Here is a 19,192-nt window from a genome sequence, read left to right as displayed (position 1 = left end):
GGGTGAAAAAGATAAGTACTTCAAGTTGCAAAGTGGGGATAGGAGGGACATTAAGAAAGTAACTTGCCCTGAAATGGTCTTTGAAAAGTATTTCTTAGTGTTGATATAACCAAAATGCTGTAAAGTACAGTTGTGGATGAAATATAAGTAATTCAAGTAGGAACATTGCTGTAGGAGGGACATTAAGAAAGTAACTTGCTCTGAAATGGTCTTTGAATAGTATTTCTTGGTGTTGAGGTATCCAAAAAGCTGTATGGTCTAGTTTTGGTGAAAAAGATAAGTACTTCAAGTCGGAAAATGGGTTTAGGAGAGACATTAAGAAAGTAACTTGCTCTGAAATGGTCTTTGAAAAGTATTTCTTGGTGTTGAGGTATCCCGAAAGCTGCATGGTCTAGTTGTGGGTGAAAAAAAATAAGTACTTCAAGTCGGAAAATGGGTTTAGGATGGACATTAAGAAAGTAACTTGCTCTGAAATGGTCTTTGAAAGGTATTTCTTGGTGTTGAGGTATCCAAAAAGCTGTATGGTCTAGTTGTGGTGAAAAAGATAAGTACTTCAAGCTGGAACTGGGTTTAGGAGTGACATTAAGAAAGTAACTTGCTCTGAAATGGTCTTTGAAAAGAATTTCTTGATGTTGAGGTATCCAAAAATCTTTAATGTATTGTTGTGCGTGAGAAATACAAGTTATTCAAGCTGTAAAATGGGCTTATGAGAGAAATTAAGAAAGTAACTTACTCTGAAATGTTATTTGAAATGTATTTATTTTTGTAGAGGTAACCTAAAAGCTGTAAAGTAAAGTTGTGAGTGAAAAAGATAAGTACTTCAAGATGGAAAATGGGTTTAGGAGAGACATTAAGAAAGTAACTTACTCTGAGATGGTCTTTGAAAGGTATTTCTTTGTCTTGAGGTATTCAAAAAGCTGTCAGTTCTAGGTGTGTTTAAATAGATAAGTACTTCAAGTTGGAACTGTGATTATGAGTGACAATAATAAAGTAACTTGATCTGAAATGGCCTTTGAAATATATTTCTTGTTGATGAGGTATCCAAAAAGCTGTAAAGTATTGTTGTGAGTGAAAAAGATAAGTACTTCAAGTTAGAAAATGGGTTTAGGAGAGACATTAAGAAAGTAACTTGCTCTGAAATGGTCTTTGAAATGTATTTCTTGGTGTTGAGGTAACCAAAAAGCTGTAAAGTATTGTTGTGAGTGAAAAAGATAAGTACTTCAAGCTGGAAATGGGCTTATGATTGAAAGAAAGAAAGTAACTTGCTCTTAAATGATTTTTTAATGGAATTTCTTGATGTTGCGGTATCCAAAAAGATGTATGGTATAGCTGAGGATGAAATAAATAAGTACTTCAATCTAGGAAATTGGTTTAGGAGAGACATTAAGAAAGTAACTTGCTCTGAAATGGTCCTAGAAAAATATTTTTTGGTGTTAATGTAACCAAAAAGCTGTAAATTATAGTTGTGAGTGAAAGAGATAAGTACTTCACGCTGGAAAATGGGTTTAGGAGTGACATTAAGAAAGTAAATTGCTCTAAAATGATTTGTGAAAGGTATTTCTTTGTGTTGAGGTATCAAAACAGTTGTATGGTCTAGTGGTGAGTGAAAAATATAAGTAATTCAAGTTGCAAAATGGGCTTAGGAGGGATATTAAGAAAGTAACTTGCTCTGAAATGGTCTTTGAAAAGAATTTCTTGATGTTGAGGTATCCAAAAAGCTTTAATGTATTGTTGTGGGTGAAAAAGATATTGAATTCAATCTGTAAATGGGTTTGATGAGTTGCTTAATGAACGGAACGGTTAATAAAAGGATATAAAAACGAAATAAACTTGTATAAAAATTTCGAGGTGGTTATGGGGAGTTGGCCGGGGATGGCATGAGGGGATCCCTTGATCAGGGAGGGTGGAGTGGTCATATGGGAGCCTGAGGGGACCTTTGGGGACCGGGATGAGCCTGGGGGGGTGGGGGGGGGGTCTTTGTCAGTCTGAGAGGGTCCTTGCGGACTGACTGGTCCTTTGGGAGCCCAGTGGACCTTGGGGGACCGGGGGATTGCCTTTGGGGGTCCGGGGAGCCCTGGTGCACAGAGTGGGCCCGTTGGGGCCCGGTGGGTCCGGTGGGGGTCTGGGCGACCCTAGCGGACCGGGGGAGGACCTTTGGAGTCCGGGGGACCCGGTGGGGGTCCGGTGGTCCCTTTGGGTGCCCGGTGGACCTTTGTGGTCCAGGGGAGGGCCTTGGGGGGGCGTTGGGGGCGGTTGGGAGCCTGGGGGTCCTGTGTGTACCGGAGGCTTCCTTCGGGGTTGGGGTCGTGCACTCGGGGCCCTTTGGGAGCCCTGGGCGCCTGGGGAGGGCCTTTGGGGACGGGGGGTGGGTCTTTGGGGACGGGGGGAGGGCTTTTGGGGGTGGGGGGGCCTTGGGGGCCCGGGGGAGGGCTTTGGGGGGGGGGGGGGACCTTGGGGGACGGGGGAGGGCCGTTGGGGCTCGGGTATGGCCTGTGGAGGGTCTGGGGCCCTTTGGGGGCCTGGGGACCTTTGGGGACTGGATGAGGGTCTTTGGGGATCCGGGGGGGCGGGGGGACGCCCAGAGACCCTTGGAGGCCGGCGGGCGTCGGGGGGGTGGGTGTGAGGGGTCGCGGAACCCTTTGGGGTTGGGGTAGAGGACCGCGCAACACCGTTCAATTGAAGCTTGTGTATTATAACGACCACACTCAAATTCTCTTCCAAAATCTCTTCTAAAATCGTATTTTATAATGTCTCTAGCTGTTTCGCCGAAATAATTCCATAAAATAGCTAAAACGGTTTCGCCAAAATTATCCCTAAACGGAATTTCAGCATGTTCCATTTGTTTGGCATCCCTGCGCTGGCTTATTTCAAATTATTTGGAAACCTTTTCGCGCGCTAAGATCAAAATGTCTGCTCGGAAACGATTCTCTTGTTAGAAACAACAAATTAATTTCCCTTTCGTGAATCAATTCTCTTTAGAACAACAAATTAATTCCCCTTTCGTGTCAATCAATCAATCATGACATCATGTGTGATCTAACTGTTTCTCCTAGACAATTCTCTTTGGAAATGCAAAGACATCAATTAACTTGACGTCATCTGTCAGACATTAATTAACTGTTTCCTGGGAACTCGTAATATTTGGCTTGGAAACAACAATAACAAATACTGTTTCCCGGAAACTCGTAACATCTGGCTTGAACAACAACAAGAAGGAAGTGTCAAAGTTCCTTTTTTTCCATTCTCACTGACAAAATCCATAAAACCATCAAATAATTAACACACATAACCATCCATGAAAACAGACATAAATGTGACAAACTTCCTGTTTTTTCATTCCCACTGACAAAGTCCATAAAACAGACAAAATTCCTGGTTTTTCAAGTGAGAAAATTCCTGTTTTTTCATTCTCACTGACAAAGTCCATAAACCACGTGGTTCTATGCCCATATATGGACTCCTGTCCGGAGTAGAACCCCCATCTCTACTAGCAATTTAGTTTAGCATGGTAGAACGGTCCAGCAACTGTGTCTTTGGGGATGTTGGGCATGTCGACCCCAACAATTATGCAATTGGCCCATTATGCTTTAAAACTAAATGTTGCTTTAAACTAAATCAAAAGCATTGTGTTTATGGTTGTCAATAAGACACCTCAGCAATATATCGAGAACGACTGGGGCCATTAGGTTGAAACTTTTGGGGCTACTATTATTACTGCTTCTACTCTTACAACCATGGTTGCAGCGGCAGCTATAGTAACCAAAACAGCCCATAGTAACCAAAAGTTAAAAAATGTGTTTCGAAAAAAAACTGCTCTGAAAAAAATTCCATCTGATCAGGAATGGTAACTATTGTTTCGGTTAATATTAAAAGTAAAAGTTTATTGCAAAAAGAAATTTATGATGATTTCGAAACAGAGTCTGAAGCCCCTCGAAAATGGCGTCAGATCAAAATGAAAAGCGTAGCATTGGAATCAGCACGGTCAAAACCCTTTAAAGGGGAAATTACAGTACCCCTCCTTGAACAAAAAAAGAAAATCGCTTTTTTGCATCGGTAGCACTGATCTGTCTCCCTTTTTTTAATCTTTTTTTCTAGCAGGGCTAGGGGGTGGCCAGAGCATCATAGAGAGATGTGTAATAGCTCATTCGAAAGAAAATTAAATTTGTAAGTGCTCTTTTTAAGTGACTAAAAATATTGGAGGGCAATTAGCCCCCCTCCCTACAGGCCCCTCCCCTCAAAGTCATCTAATTTTGAGACAACCATTTTGTTCAGTATAATTCAAAGGTCCAATGTCTATGGTTTTACTGATGATATGATCCATCAAAGTCCCTGGGGAAAGGGCTGTACGCTGCATTGGTATCGGACGTATCGATATCACGCGTATCGGTATGGGCGTATTGCTATTAGGCGTTCTGGTATCGCCATTATCTTAGAAACATTTTTAGAGGCTCAAATAAAAGATATTGCATAAACATACGTCCTTTATTCCTATAAATTTCACCATCAGCAAGATCCAAATCATGGTTGGAGCAGTAGCTCTAACCTAGTAAAGAGCGAACAACAGCCCATAGTAACTAAAAGTTAAAAAATGCGTTTTAAAAAAAAACTGCCTTGTGAAAAAATTGCCATCTTACGCTGAATCAGGAATGGTAACTATTGTTTCGGTTAATCTTAAAAATAAAAGTTTATTGAGAAAAGAAATTTATGGCGATTTCGAAAAAGAGCCTGAAAACCCTTGAAAATGGCGTCAGATCAAATGAAAAATGTACCATTGCAATCAGCATGGTGCAAAACCTATTCTAGGATAATTAAAATCCCCCACATTGAACACCAAGGAAAATCACTTTTTTTGCATGGGCAGCACTAATGTGTCTCCTTTTTTTCTTTTTTTCACCATGGCTAACGAATGACCAGAACATCATAGAGAGATGTTTAATGGATCATTAGAATGGAAATTAAATTTGTTAGTTCCCTTTTTAAGTGACCAAAAATATTGGAGGGCAAATGACCCCCCCCCTCCCTACAGGCCCCCCCCCAAAGTAGTCCTATAAGAATTTTGAGATAGTCATTTTGTTTAACATAGTTCTAAGGTCCAAAATATATGGTTTTACGATGATGTGGCCCTCCATAAGTAGGGAGGCCCTTTCGACTCCCACGAGAACACATGTGCTGCCATCTATAATTGAGTCTAACGCTGGACAGTACATAATTTACCCAAGGATTATTGATCCACGAAGGGGGACAGATTTCTGAGAAATTGATTGTATAATCGACTAGGACAAGAAGGGAAGTAGATTTCTGGGAAATTGATTACATAATCTGACGGTGAATTATTGATTAACGAAAGGGGAATTAAGAAACATTATGGCTTCTTTGATCTTTAGGTCTGAGAGATATCAAGTCTTTTGTGACAGAGATAAATTGATATTCTATTTTTAAATATGGCTTCTCTTTCGGCTTAGTGATAAATTCGGGAATTCTATCGAAGCCATAATAGTGTAACCAAGAACACCTTAGAGATGAAGAGATTAACGCGGGAAATGGTTTCCTAGGAATTTCAAATGTGACAGCGCAGGGATGCCGAAACAAAGGAACACGCAGAAATTACTTTTAGGGCATTATTTGGGCGAAACAGTTTGAGACATTTTAGAAGATGATTTGGGTGAAATCGTTTGAGATATTTTAGAAGATGATATAGGCGAAACTGTTTGAGACATTTTAGAAGATGATTTGGGCGAAACCGTTTGAGACATTTTAGAAGATGATTTAGGCCAAACTGTTTGAGACATTTTAGAAGATGATTTAAGAAGATGATTTAGAAGATGATTTGGGGTGAAACTCTGTGGTCGTTATAATACACAAGTTCCATTTGAACAATGTTGTGAGGTCCCCCATCCGAACCCAAAAGGACCCCCGGGCCCCAAAGGCCTACGGGCCCCCAAAGGGCCCCCGGCACCACCAAAGGGCCCCTCGACGCCCCTAAAGACCCCCGGGCCCCAAAGAGTCCCCCTACCCTCCCCCTCCCCTCCCCCTGTCTCCTTTGCTGTGGTTGACCTTATCACTAGTACATTCTCTTGATGTTTCAAACTTCATTTTAGATCTTTTTCGTTGAAATGCAAGATTTGGAATATTTCAGTAGTGTTTTCTCGTGGTTTGCCATGTCAGTGTTACATTCTCATGATGTTTCAAAGTTCATTTTGAATCCGTTTCGTTAAAATGCAAGAGTTGGAATATTTCAGTAGTGATTTCTCATGTTTTACCTTGTCACTGTTACATTCTCTTGATATTTCAAAGTTCATTTTGGATTTCTTTCGTTGAAATGTAAGAGTTGGAATATTTCAGTAGTGTTTGTTGTGGTTTACCTAGTCACTGTTACATTCTCATGATGTTTCAAAGTTCATTTTAGATTTTTCTTTCCTTGAAATGTAAGAGTTGGAATATTTCAGTAGTGTTTGTTGTGGTTTACCTAGTCACTGTTAACTTCTCTTGATTTTTCAAAGTTCATTTTTGATTTTTTTCGTTGAAATGCAAGAGTTAGATTATTTCACTAGTGTTTTGTCGTGGTTTAGCATGTCACTGTTACATTCTCTTGATGTTTCAAAGTTCATTTTGGATTTTTTTCTTGAAATGCAAGAGTTGGAATATTTCAGTAGCGTTTTCTTGTGGTTTACCTTGTCACTGTTACATTCTCTTGATGTTTCAAAGGTCATTTTGGATCCTTTTCGTTCAAATGTAACAGTTGGAATATTTCAGTAGTGTTTGTTGTGGTTTACCTAGTCACTGTTACATCCTCTTGATGTTTCAAACTTCATTTTGGATTTCATCGTTGAAATTCAAGAGTTGGATTATTTCAGTAGTGTTTTCTCGTGGTTTACCATTTCACTGTTACATTCTTTTGATGTTTCAAAATTCATTTGGGATTTTTTTTGTTGAAATGTAAAAATTGGAATATTTCAGTAGTGTTTGTTGTGGTTTACCTTGTCACAGTTACATTTTCTTGATGTTTAAAAGTTCATTTTGGATTTTGTTTTCTTTGAAATGCAAGAGATAGAATATTTCAGTCGGGTTTCTTTTGGTTTACATTGTTACTGTTACATCCTCATGATGTTTCAAAGTTCATTTTTGATTTTTTTTCGTTGAAATTCATGAGTTAGATTATTTCTGTAGTGTTTTGTCGTGGTTTACCTTGTCACTGTTACATTCTCTTGATGTTTCAAAGTTCATTTATGATTTTTTTTTGCTGAAATGTAAGAGTTAGATTATTTCAGTAGTGTTTTATAGTGGTTTACCATTTCAATCTTACATTCTCTTGATGTTTCAAGCTTCATTTTGGATTTTTTCATTGAAATGTAAGAGTTGGATTATTTCAGTAGTGTTTTGTCGTGGATTACCATTTCACTATTACTTTTTCTTGATTTTTCAGAGTTTATTTTAGATTTCTTTCGTTGAAATGCAAGAGTTAGATTATTTCAGTAGTGTTTTGTCGTGATTTACCTTGTCACTGTTACATTCTCTTGATGTTTGAAAGTTAATTTTAGATTTTTTTTTTGTTGAAATGTAAGAGTTGGAATATTTCAGTAGTGTTTTCTCGTGGTTTACCATGTCACTGTTACATTCTCTTGATTTTTCAAAGTTCATTTTGGATTTCTTTCGCTGAAATGTAAGATTTGGAATATTTTAGTTTTGTTTGTTGTGGATTACCTAGTCACTTTTACATTCTCTTGATGTTTTAAATTTCATTTTCGATTTTTTTTGTTGAAATGCAAGATTTGAAATATTACAGTAGTTTTTCTTCGTGGTTTACCTTGTCACTATTATACTCTCTTGATATTTAAAAGTTCATTTTGCATTTTTATTTGTTGAAATGTAATAGATGGATTATTTAAGTAGTGTTTATTGTGGTTCACCTTTTTATTGTTGCATTCTCTTTATATTTCAAAGTTTATTTTTGATATTTTTCGTTGAAATGTAAGAATTATATTATTTCACTAGTATTTCGTCGTGGTTTCACTTGTCACTATTACATTCTCTTGATGTTTCAAAAGTTAATTTTGGATTTTTTGTTGAAATGTAAGAGTTAAATTATTTCAGTAGTGTTTTATCGTGGCTCAAGTTGTCACTCATACAGTATGTTGATTTTTCAAAGTTCATTTTCGATTTTTTTCGTTGACATTTAAGAGTTGGATTATTTCAGTTGTTGTTTGTCGTGGTTTATCTTGTCATTGTTACATTCTTTTGATTTTTCGGAGTTCATTTTGGATTTTTTTTTCGTTGAAATACAAGAGTTGTATTATTTCAGTACTGTTTTGTCATGGTTTACATTGTCACTGTTAAATTCTCTTGATGTTTCAAAGTTCATTTTGGATTTTTTTTTGTTGAAATGTGAGAGTTGGAATATTTTAGTAGTGTCTTGTTGTGGTTTACCATATCACTGTTAAATTCTCTTAATGTTTCAAAGTTCATTTTGGATTTTTTTTTTGAAATGTAAGAGTTGGAATATTTCAGTAGTGTTTTCTTGTGGATTACCATTTCACTGGTACATTTTCTTGATGTTTCACAGTTCATTTTAGATCTTTTTTATTGAAATGCAAGAGTTGGAATATTGCAGTAGTGTTTTCTAGTGGTTTACCATATCACTGTTACATTCTCTTGATGTTTCAAAGTTCATTTTGGATTTTTTTCGTTGAAATACAAGAGTTGGAATATTTCAGTAGTGTTTGTTGTGGTTTACCTTGTTACTGTTACATTCTCTTGATGTTTCAAAGTTCATTTTTGATTTTTTTCGTTGAAATCCAAGAGTTAGTTTATTTCTGTAGTGTTTTGTCGTGGTTTACCTTGTCACTGTTACATTCTCTTGATGTTTCAAAGTTCATTTAAGATTTTTTTTGCTGAAATGTAAGAGTTAGATTATTTCAATAGTGTTTTATAGTGGTTTACCATTTCAATCTTACATTCTCTTGATGTTTCAAGCTTCATTTTGGATTTTTTCATTGAAATGTAAGAGTTGGATTATTTCAGTAGTGTTTTGTCGTGGTTTACCATTTCACTGTTACATTTTCTTAATTTTTCAGAGTTCATTTTAGATTTCTTTCGTTGAAATGCAAGAGTTGGAATATTTCAGTAGTGTTTTGTCGTGATTTACCTTGTCATTCTTACATTCTCATGATGTTTCAAAGTACATTTTAGATTTTTTTTGTTGAAATGCAAGAGTTGGAATATTTCAGTAGTGTTTTCTCGTGGTTTACCATGTCACTGTTACATTCTCTTGATTTTTCAAAGTTCATTTTGGATTTCTTTCGCTGAAATGTAAGAGTTGGAATATTTTAATAGTGTTTGTTGTGGTTTACCTAGTCACTATTACATTCTCTTGATGTTTCAAAGTTCATTTTAGATTTTTTTGTTGAAATGTAAGAGTTGGAATATTTCAGTAGTGTTTTGTAGTGGTTTACCTTGTCACTATTACACTCTTTTGATGTTTAAAAGTTCATTTTGCATTTTTTTTTCGTTAAAATGCAAGAGTTGGAATGTTTCATTAGTGTATTGTGGTTTACCTTGTTACTGTTACAATCTCTTGATGTTTCAAAGTTCATTTTAGATTTTGTTTGTTGAAATGCAAGAGTTGTATTATTTCAGTAGTGTTTCGTCGTGGTTTAACTTGTCACTATTACATTCTCTTGATGTTTCAAAGTTCGTTTTAGACTTTTTGTTGAAATGTAAGAGTTAGATTATTTAAGTAGTGTTTTATAGTGGTTTAACTTCTCAATCTTAAATTCTCTTTATTTTTTAAATTTCTTTTTGGATTTTTTTCGTTGAAATGTAAGAGTTGGATTATTTCAGTAGTGTTTTGTCATGGTTTACCATGTCACTGTTACATTTTCTTGATTTTTCGGAGTTCATTCTAGATTTTTTTTCGTTGAAATGTAAGAGTTGGATTGTTTCAGTAGTGTTTTGTCGTGGTTTACCTTGTCACTGTTAAATTCTCTTGATGTTTCAAAGTTCATTTTGGATTTTTTTTTTTTGAAATGTAAGAGATGGAATATTTCAGTAGTGTCTTGTTGTGGTTTACCATATCACTGTTAAATTCTCTTGATGTTTCAAAGTTCATTTTGGATTTTTTTTTGTTGAAATGTAAGAGTTGGAATATTTCAGTAGTGTTTTCTTGTGGATTACCATTTCACTGGTACATTCTCTTGATGTTTCACAGTTCATTTTAGATCTTTTTTATTGAAATGCAAGAGTTGGAATATTGCAGTAGTGTTTTCTAGTGGTTTACCATATCACTATTACATTCTCTTGATGTTTCAAAGTTCATTTTCGGATCTTTTTCGTTGAAATACAAGAGTTGGAATATTTCAGTAGTGTTTGTTCATGGTTTACCATGTCACTGTTATATTCTCTTGATTTTTCACAGTTTATTTTAGATCTTTTTGTTGAAATGCAAGAGTTGGATTATTTCAGTAGTGTTTTCTCATGGTTTACCATGTCACTCTTACATTCTCTTGATGTTTAAAAGTTCATTTGGATTTCTTTCGTTGAAATGTAAGAGTTTGAATATTTCAGTAGTGTTTGTTGTGGTTTCCCATGTCACTGTTGCATTCTCTTGATGTTTCAAAGTTCATTTTTGATCATTTCCGTTGAAATGCAAGAGTTGGATTATTTCAGTAGTGTTTTTTCGTGGTTTATCTAGTCACTGTTACATTCTTTTGATTTTTCAAAGTTGATTTTAATCTAACTTTTCAAAGTTAAATTACTTCAGTAGTGTTTTCACGTGGTTTACCATGTCACTGTTACATTCTCATGATGTTTCAAAGTTTATTTTGAATCGTTTTCGTTGAAATGCAAGAATTGGAATATTTCAAAGTGTTTTTTCATGGTTTACTGTGTCAATGTTACATTCTCTTGATGTTTCAAAGTTCATTTTGGATCTTTTTCCTGGAAATGTAAGAATTGGAATATTTCAGTACTGTTTTCCCGTGGTTTACCTTGTCATGCTTATCGTTCTTTATCATGTTACCGCTACATTCTCATGATGTTTCAAAGTTCATTTTAGATTTTTCTTTCCTTGAAATGTAAGAGTTGGAATATTTCAGTAGTGTTTGTTGTGGTTTATCTAGTCACTGTTACATTCTCTTGATTTTTCAAAGTTAATTTTTGATTTTTTTCGTGGATATGCAAGAGTTGAATTATTTCAGTAGAGGTTTGTCGTGGTTTAGCTTATCACTGCTACATTTTCTTGGTGTTTCAAAGTTGATTTTGGATTTTTTCGTTGAAATGCAAGAGTTGGAAAATTCCAGTAGTGTTTTAACATTGTCACTGTTACATTCTCTTGCTGTTTCAAAGTTCTTTTTGGATTTTTGGTTCGAATGTAAGAGTTGGAATATTTCAGTAGTGTTTTGTCGTGATTTACATTGTCACTGTTACATTCCCTTGATGTTTCGAAGTTCATGCTTATCGTTCTTTATCATGTTACTGCTACATTCTCATGATTTTTCAGAGTTTATTTTGGATTTGTTTCATTGAAATGCAAAAGTTAGATCATTTCAGCAGTGTTATGTCGTGGTTTTCCTTGTCACTGTTACATTCTATTGAAGTTTTCTAAAGTTCATTTTACATTTTTTTGTTGAAGTGTAAGAGTTAGATTATTTCAGTAGTGCTTTGTCGTGGTTTACCTTGTCACTGTTACATTCTCTTCATGTTTCAAAGTTCATTTTGGATTTTTTTGTTGAAATGTAGGAGTTGGAATATTTCAGTAATGTTATGTCATGGTTTACCTTGTCTCTGTTACATTCTCTTGATGTTTCAAAGTTCATTTCGGATTCTTTTTTTGTTGAAATGTAAGAGTTGGAATATTTCAGCAGTGTTTGTCGTGATTTACCTTGTCACTGTTACATTCTCTTGATGTTTCAGAGTTCATTTTGTTTTTGTTTTTCGTTGAAATGCAAGAGTTGGAATATTCCAGTAGTGTTTTGTCATGATTTACCTTGTCGCTGTTGCATAGGTTAGGTTACATTAGGTTAGGTTAGATTAGGTTGGGTTAAGTTAGGTTAGCCTACGTACGCGGGCGTAACATTCCAACTCTCTTACTGAAATATTCACTACTTAAAACACTACTGAAATATTCCAAATCTTGCATTTCAACGAAAGAAATCTAAAATGAACTCTGAAAAATCACAAGAATATAGCAGTGTAATGGTAAACCATGACATAACATTACTGAAATAATCCAACTCTTAAATTTCAACGAAAAAAATCCAAAATGAACTTTGAAACATCAAGAGAATGTAAGAGTGACAAAGTAAACCACTATAAAACAGTACTGAAATAATCTAACTCTTACATTTCAACAAAAAATCTAAAATGATCTTTGAAACATCAAGAGAATGTGACAGTGACAAGGTAAACCACAACATAACACTACTGAAATAATCTAAACTCTTACATTTCAATGAAAGAAATCCAAAATAAACTGAAAAATCATGAGAATGTAGCAGTAACATGGTAAAGAACGATAAGCATGACAAGATAAACCACGGGAAAACAGTACTGAAATATACCAACTCTTACATTTCCAGGAAAAACATCCAAAATGAACTCTGAAACATCAAGAGAATGTAATATTAACATAGTAAACCATGACAAAATACTATTGAAATCTTCCAACTCTTGCATTTCAAACGAAAAAAAATCCCAAATTAACTTTGTAACATCAAGAGAATGTAATAGTGACAAGGTAAACCACTAAAAAACACTACTGAAATATTCCAACTCTTACATTTCAAGAAAAAAATCTAAAATGAACTTTAAAACATCAAGAGAATGTAACAGTGACTAGATAAACCATAACAAACACTAGTGAAATATTCCAACTCTTACATTTCAACGAAAGAAATCCAAAATGAACTTAGAAAAATCAAGAGAATGTAACAGTGATATGGTAAACCACGAGAAAACACTACTGAAATATTCCAACTCTTGCATATCTAAATGAACTTTGACACATCATGGGAATGTAACAATGACAAGGTAAACAACGACAAAACACTACTGAAATAATCTAACTCTTGCATTTAAACGAAAAAAAAATCAAAATGAACTTTGAAACATCAAGAGAATGTAACAATGACAAGGTAAACCACGACAAAACACTACTGAAAAATTCCAACTCTTGCATTTCAACGAAAAAGATCCAAAATGAACTTTGAGACATCAAGAGAATGTAACAGTGACAAGGTAAATCACGACAAAACACTACTGAAACATTCCAACTTTTCCACTTCAACGAAAGAAATCTAAAATGGACTCTGAAAAATCAAGAAAATGTAACATTGACATGGTAAACCGCAACAAAACACTACTGAAATAATCCAACTCTTACATTTCAATGAAAAAAATCCAAAATGAAGCTTGAAACATCAAGAGAGTGTAAGAATGATATGGTAAACCACTATAAATCATTGCCGAAATAATCTAACTCTTACATTTCAACAAAAAAAAATCCAAAATGCACTTTGAAACATCAAGAGAATGTAACAGTGACAAGGTAAACCACAACAAAACACTACAGAAATAATCTAACTCTTGTATTTCAACGAAAAAAAAAATCAAAAATCAACTTTGAAACATCAAGAGAATCTAACCGTGACAAGGTAAACCACTACTAACACTACTGAAATATTCCAACTCTTACTTTCAACGAAAAAATAATCCAAAATGAACTTTGAAACATCAAGAGAATGTAACAGTGACATGGTAAACCACAACAAAACAATACTGAAATAATCCAACTCTTACATTTCAACGAAGAAATCCAAAGTGAACTTTGAAACATCAACAGAATGTAACAGTGACAAGGCACACCATGAGAAAACACTACTGAAACAATTCAACTCTTGCATTTCAACGTAAAAAATTAAAAATGAACTTTTGAAACATCAAGAGAATGTAACAGTGACTAGATAAACCATAAAAAACACTACTGAAATAATCTAACTCTTACATTTCAAGGAAAGAAAAATCTAAAATGAACTTTGAAACATCAAGAGAATGTAACAGTGACTAGATAAACCACAACAAACACTACTGAAATATTTCAACTCACATTTTAATGAATGAAAAATTTAAAATGAACTTTCAAACATCATGAGAATGTAACAGTGACAAGATAAACCATGAGAAAACACTACTGAAATAATCCGACACTTGCATTTCAATGAAAAAGATCCAAAATGAACTTTGAAACATCAAGAGAATGTAACAGTGACAAGGTAAACCACAACAAAACGCTACTGAAATATTCCAACTGTTCCATTTCAACGAAAAAAAATCCAAAATGAATTTTGATACATCAAGAGCACGTAACAGTGACATGGTAAACCACGACAAAACACTAGTGAAATAATCTAACTCTTGCATTTCAACGAAAAAAAAAAATTAAAAATGAACTTTGAAAAATGAAGACAATGTAACAGGGACTAGGTAAACCACAACTAACACTACTGAAATATTCCAACTCTTACATTTCAAGGAAAGAAAAATCTAAAATGAACTTTGAAACATCAAGAGAATGTAACAGTGACAAGGTAAACCACAACAAAACGTTACTGAAATTTTCCAACTGTTGCATTTCAACGAAAAAAAAAATCCAAAATGAATTTTGATACATCAAGAGAATGTAATCAAACAGTTCGTGGTAACAAACTGTAAGTAAGGAGCGACCCGGCTCAATGGTAACCAAAACTCTAGAAAACGGAATTTTGGTACCAATAGATACATAAAAAGAATCAGATTTTAATTCTGATTTCAAATATATAAGTTTTATCAAGTTTAATATTACCCATCAAAAGTTAAGCGCCTGAGAAAATTTGGCTGATTTTCGAAAAAAGGGGAAGACCCCCTAAAAGTTATAGAACCTTAATGAAATTCACACCATCATATTCAGCGTACCAGAAAACCCTCCTGTAGAGGTTTCAAGCTTTTATCTTCAAAAATCTGGAATTTTGCTTTTTTGCCAGAAGAAAGATCATGGGTGCGTTTTTATTTGTTTTTTTTTTTGTCCCAAGGGTAATCGTATTGACCCAGTGGTCCTAGAATATCGTAAGAGGGCTCATTGGAACGGAAATTAAAAGTTCTAGTGCCCTTTTAAAGTGACCAAAAAAAATGGAGGGCAACTAGGCCCCCTCCCACGCTCATTTTTTTCTCAAAGTCACCCAATTAAAATTTTGAGATAGCCGTTTTGTCCAGCATAGTCGAAAATCTAATAAATATGTCTTTTACGATGACTTAATCCCCCACAGTTCCCAGGGGAAGGGCTGCAAGTTATGAACTTTGCCAATTGCTTACATATCGTATTGGTAATTGGGACGTATACAAACATTTTCAGGAAGAATTTTTGTCTGGTGGGGGGGGGGGGCTGGAGGAAGGCGTTACGAGGAAGAATAGTTCCAGAGCGGCGTGATCGTGTGGGTCCGGGATCTTTATCTGAAGGTGGTGCCAGATTTCCAAGCATTATTTAAAAAACGATCAGAAATTAAATTTAAAAAAAACAGTTTTTTCAACTGAAAGTTAGAAGCAACATTAGAACTTAAAATGAACATAAATTATTACGTATATGAGGGGGTTCTCCCCCAAGTCAATACCTCGCTCTTTACGCTACAGTTTTTTTTAGTGATTTCAAAATAGATATATATTATATTTAAACGGCCTTTGTGATTGTGGGTTTTTTTATTATTTTTTTTTTAAAACTTTTAACGTTACGTGGGTGGTTTTTAATACGGGTATAACCCCCTCATATACTTAATAATATATACGTAATAAAAAAAAACAATTAAAAAAACAAGCGATACGGCTCAATAGTAATCGAAACTTTTAAAAACGGAACTTTGATGTCAATAAATGTATCAAAAGAATGGGCTTATAATGCTGATTCTAAATACAGTAATTGTATTAAGTTTAGTATTACTCATCAAAGGCTACGAGCCTGAGAAAATTTACTTGATTTTTTAAAGAGGGGGGAAACATCCCCTAAAAGGGAAAAAATTTTAATGAAAATCACATCTTCAGATTCAGCGTATCAGAAAACCCTATAACATAGGTTTCAAGCTCATATCTGAAAAAATCTGCAACTGTGTATTTTTTGCCAGAAGAAAAATATACGAATATAGAAGTTCGTTACGTAAGTTAATTTCTAAATTACGTCAGAACCAAATTTAGAGACAGCCATTTAGCAAAAAAAAAGTAAATTTTTTATGCAAATTTTGTTTACTTATTCAATGCCGGCGAGCCAAAATAAAAGCTGCATTAACTAAAAAACGATCAGAAATTAAATAAAAAAAACAAGTTTTTTAAACTGAAAGTAATGAGCGACATTAAAACTTAAAACGAACAGAAATTATTCCGTATATGAAAGGGCTGTGCCCTCCTCAACGCCTCGCTCTTTAAGCTAAAGTTTTTATTGTTTAAAAAAAGAGTTGTGAGAAAGTCAAACTTTAGCGTGAAGAGCGAGGCGTTGAGGAGGGCACAGCCCCTTTCATATACGGAATAATTTCTGTTCGTTTTAAGTTTTAATGTCGCTCCTTACTTTCAGTTTAAAAAACTTGTTTTTTTTATTTAATAACAGTGACATGGTAAACCACGACAAAACACTAGTGAAATAATCTAACTCTTGCATTTCAACGAAAAAAAAATTAAAAATGAACTTTGAAAAATGAAGAGAATGTAGTGACTAGGTAAACCACAACAAACACTACTGAAATATTCCAACTCTTACATTTCAAGGAAAGAAAAATCTAAAATGAACTTTGAAACATCATAAGAATGTAACAGTGACTAGGTAAACCACAACAAACACTACTGAAATATTCCAACTCTTACATTTCAATGAAAGAAATCAAAAATGAACTTTTAAACATCAAGAGAATTTATCAGTGACAAGGTAGACCATGAGAAAACACTACGGGAATTTTCCAACTCTTGCAATGCAATCAAAAGGATCCAAAATAAACTTTGAAACATCATGAGAATGTAACAGTGACATGGTAAACCGCGAGAAAACACTACTGAAATATTTCAACTCTTGCATTTCAACGAAAAGATCTAAAATGAATTTTGAAACATCAAGAGAATGTACTAGTGACAAGGTAAACCACAGCAAAGGAGACAGAGGGAGGGGGAGGGGAATTGGACTCTTTTTGGGCCCGGGGGCATTTAAGGGAGCCGGGGGCCCTTTGGGGGTGCCTGGGGGGCCTTTGGGGCCTGGGGGCCTTTGGGGCCCGGGGTGCCCTTTGGGGTTGGGGTAGAGGACCTTAAAACATTGTTCAAATGGACCTTGTGTATTATAACGACCACAGAGTTTCACCCCAAATCATCTTCTAAATCATCTTCTTAAATCATCTTCTAAAATGTCTCAAACGGTTTCGCCTAAATCATCTTCTAAATTGTCTCAAACGGTTTCGCCCAAATCCTCTTCTAAAATGTCTCAAACGGTTTCGCCTATATCATCTTCTAAAATGTCTTAAACGATTTTGCCCAAATCAAAATCTTTCGAAATCAAAATGATTTCGCCCCAAACCAAATCTGTCGCATTTGAAATTCCTAGGAAACCATTTCCCGCGTTAATCTCTTCATCTCTAAGGTGTTCTTGGTTACACTATTATGGCTTCGATAGAATTCCCGAATTTATCACTAAGCCTAAAGATCAGAGAAGCCATATTTAGAAGTAGAATATCAATTTATCTCTGTCGCTACAGAGCTGATATCTCTCAGACCTAAAGATCAAAGAAGCCATTATGTTTCTTAATTCCCCTTTTGTGAATCAATAGTTCACCGTCAGATTATGTAATCAATTTCCCAGAAATCTACTTCCCCTCTTGTCCTAGTCGGTTATGCAATCAATTTTTCAGAAATCTGTCCCCCTTCGTGAATCAATAATCCTTGAATAAATTATGTACTGTCAGCGTTAGACTCAATTATAGATGGCAGCGCATGTGTTCTCGTGGGAGTCGAAAGGGCCTCCCTACTCTCATAGTCCCTGGGAAAGGGCTATATGTGCTATCGGGCGTGTCGATGTCGCGCGTATCGGTATCGGGCGTATTGGTATCGCATGCATCGTATCGGGAATATCAGTATCGCTATCCGGTGTTTTTTTTTCAGCCATTTTCTTGGCTCATCTTTTAAAGCATGTCCCGGGAAGGTATGATGGTTGCAGCAGTAACTGCAACCAAGTAAAGAGCGAACCACAGTCCATAGTAATCAAAAGTTAAAAAACGCGTTTAAAAAAAACTACCTAGTGAAAAAAATACCATGTTATAACATCATGGTTGCAGCGGTAGCTGCAATCATCTTGTAGCTGCAATTATCATGGTTGCAGCAGCAGCTGCAACCTAGTACAAAGCGAACCACAGCCCATAGTAACCAAAAGTTAAAAAACAAGTTAACAGCATTTATGGTGATTTCGAAAAAAGCCTGAAACCTCTCGAAACGGCCGTCAGATCAAAATGAAAAATGTACCATTGGAATCAGTATGGTCGAAAACATTGTACAGGGAAATTACACCTACCATCCTTGAACTACAAGGAAAATCACTTTTTTGGACATATTGTTATGGGTGACCCGGTGATTTTGAATTAAAATCAAGTATTTTGCAGTTGGCATCAAGACATGGCTATAATTGTAGAAAAATCCAAGACAAATAGTCCGAGTAATTGAGAGGCAAATCTGGGATAAGCACTTTTTAGGATTATATGAGAATGATGTAATTTTGTTTGTTGATAGATAAGTCTATCTATCATCCATCCACAGGTCATTACCAAGGCATAACTAAGGTAGATAGTCATAGAATTAAGGGATGTAAGATTGGATTGATCTTGGGTTGTCCCGTGACGGACAATTTCCGCTGGACTTGTATGTAAAATCTGGGACTGAATTTGGTTGGACTTAGAGCCAGCGTCCTTCATATAAATTCCCAACATCAGCAAGTTCCAAGTGGCACTAAAACGGCACTTTTGGTGCTGTGTCTCAAGTGGAAAAGCCGGGGCTACTGGGCTAGCAGAACTTATAAGAGTGATGTTTAATGGCTCATTTAAAAGCTATTGCTCATATATACGTGCTTTTTTTTATGAATTTTACCATTCGTAAGTTCGATATAATAAATGCTTCTTTTTTTTTTTATCAATTTTACCATCCGTAAGTTCGAATA

The 19,192-nt window shown here is 35.2% G+C and overlaps 1 protein-coding gene across 1 annotated transcript in view; it reads right to left on the bottom strand.

The window, feature by feature from the left end:
• The window catches only part of LOC148944172 (5-oxoprolinase), a 100,822-nt gene extending 89,813 nt beyond the window's left edge, over positions 1–11,009 (bottom strand). Inside the window, exon 1 of the mRNA XM_089099849.1 lies at positions 10,983–11,009. Within this exon, the coding sequence (XP_088955975.1) occupies positions 10,983–11,009 (27 nt within the window). The remainder of the gene's footprint in view (positions 1–10,982) is intronic.
• Positions 11,010–19,192: the final 8,183 nt, after the last annotated feature.

This window comes from Artemia sp. Qi Xiang Cuo, chromosome 14 (genome assembly GCF_049724085.1).
Source record: "Artemia sp. Qi Xiang Cuo chromosome 14, ASM4972408v1, whole genome shotgun sequence".
In the NCBI taxonomy this organism is placed as follows: Eukaryota; Metazoa; Arthropoda; class Branchiopoda; order Anostraca; family Artemiidae; genus Artemia; species Artemia sp. Qi Xiang Cuo.
This window is presented reverse-complemented; position numbering and strand designations above follow the sequence as displayed.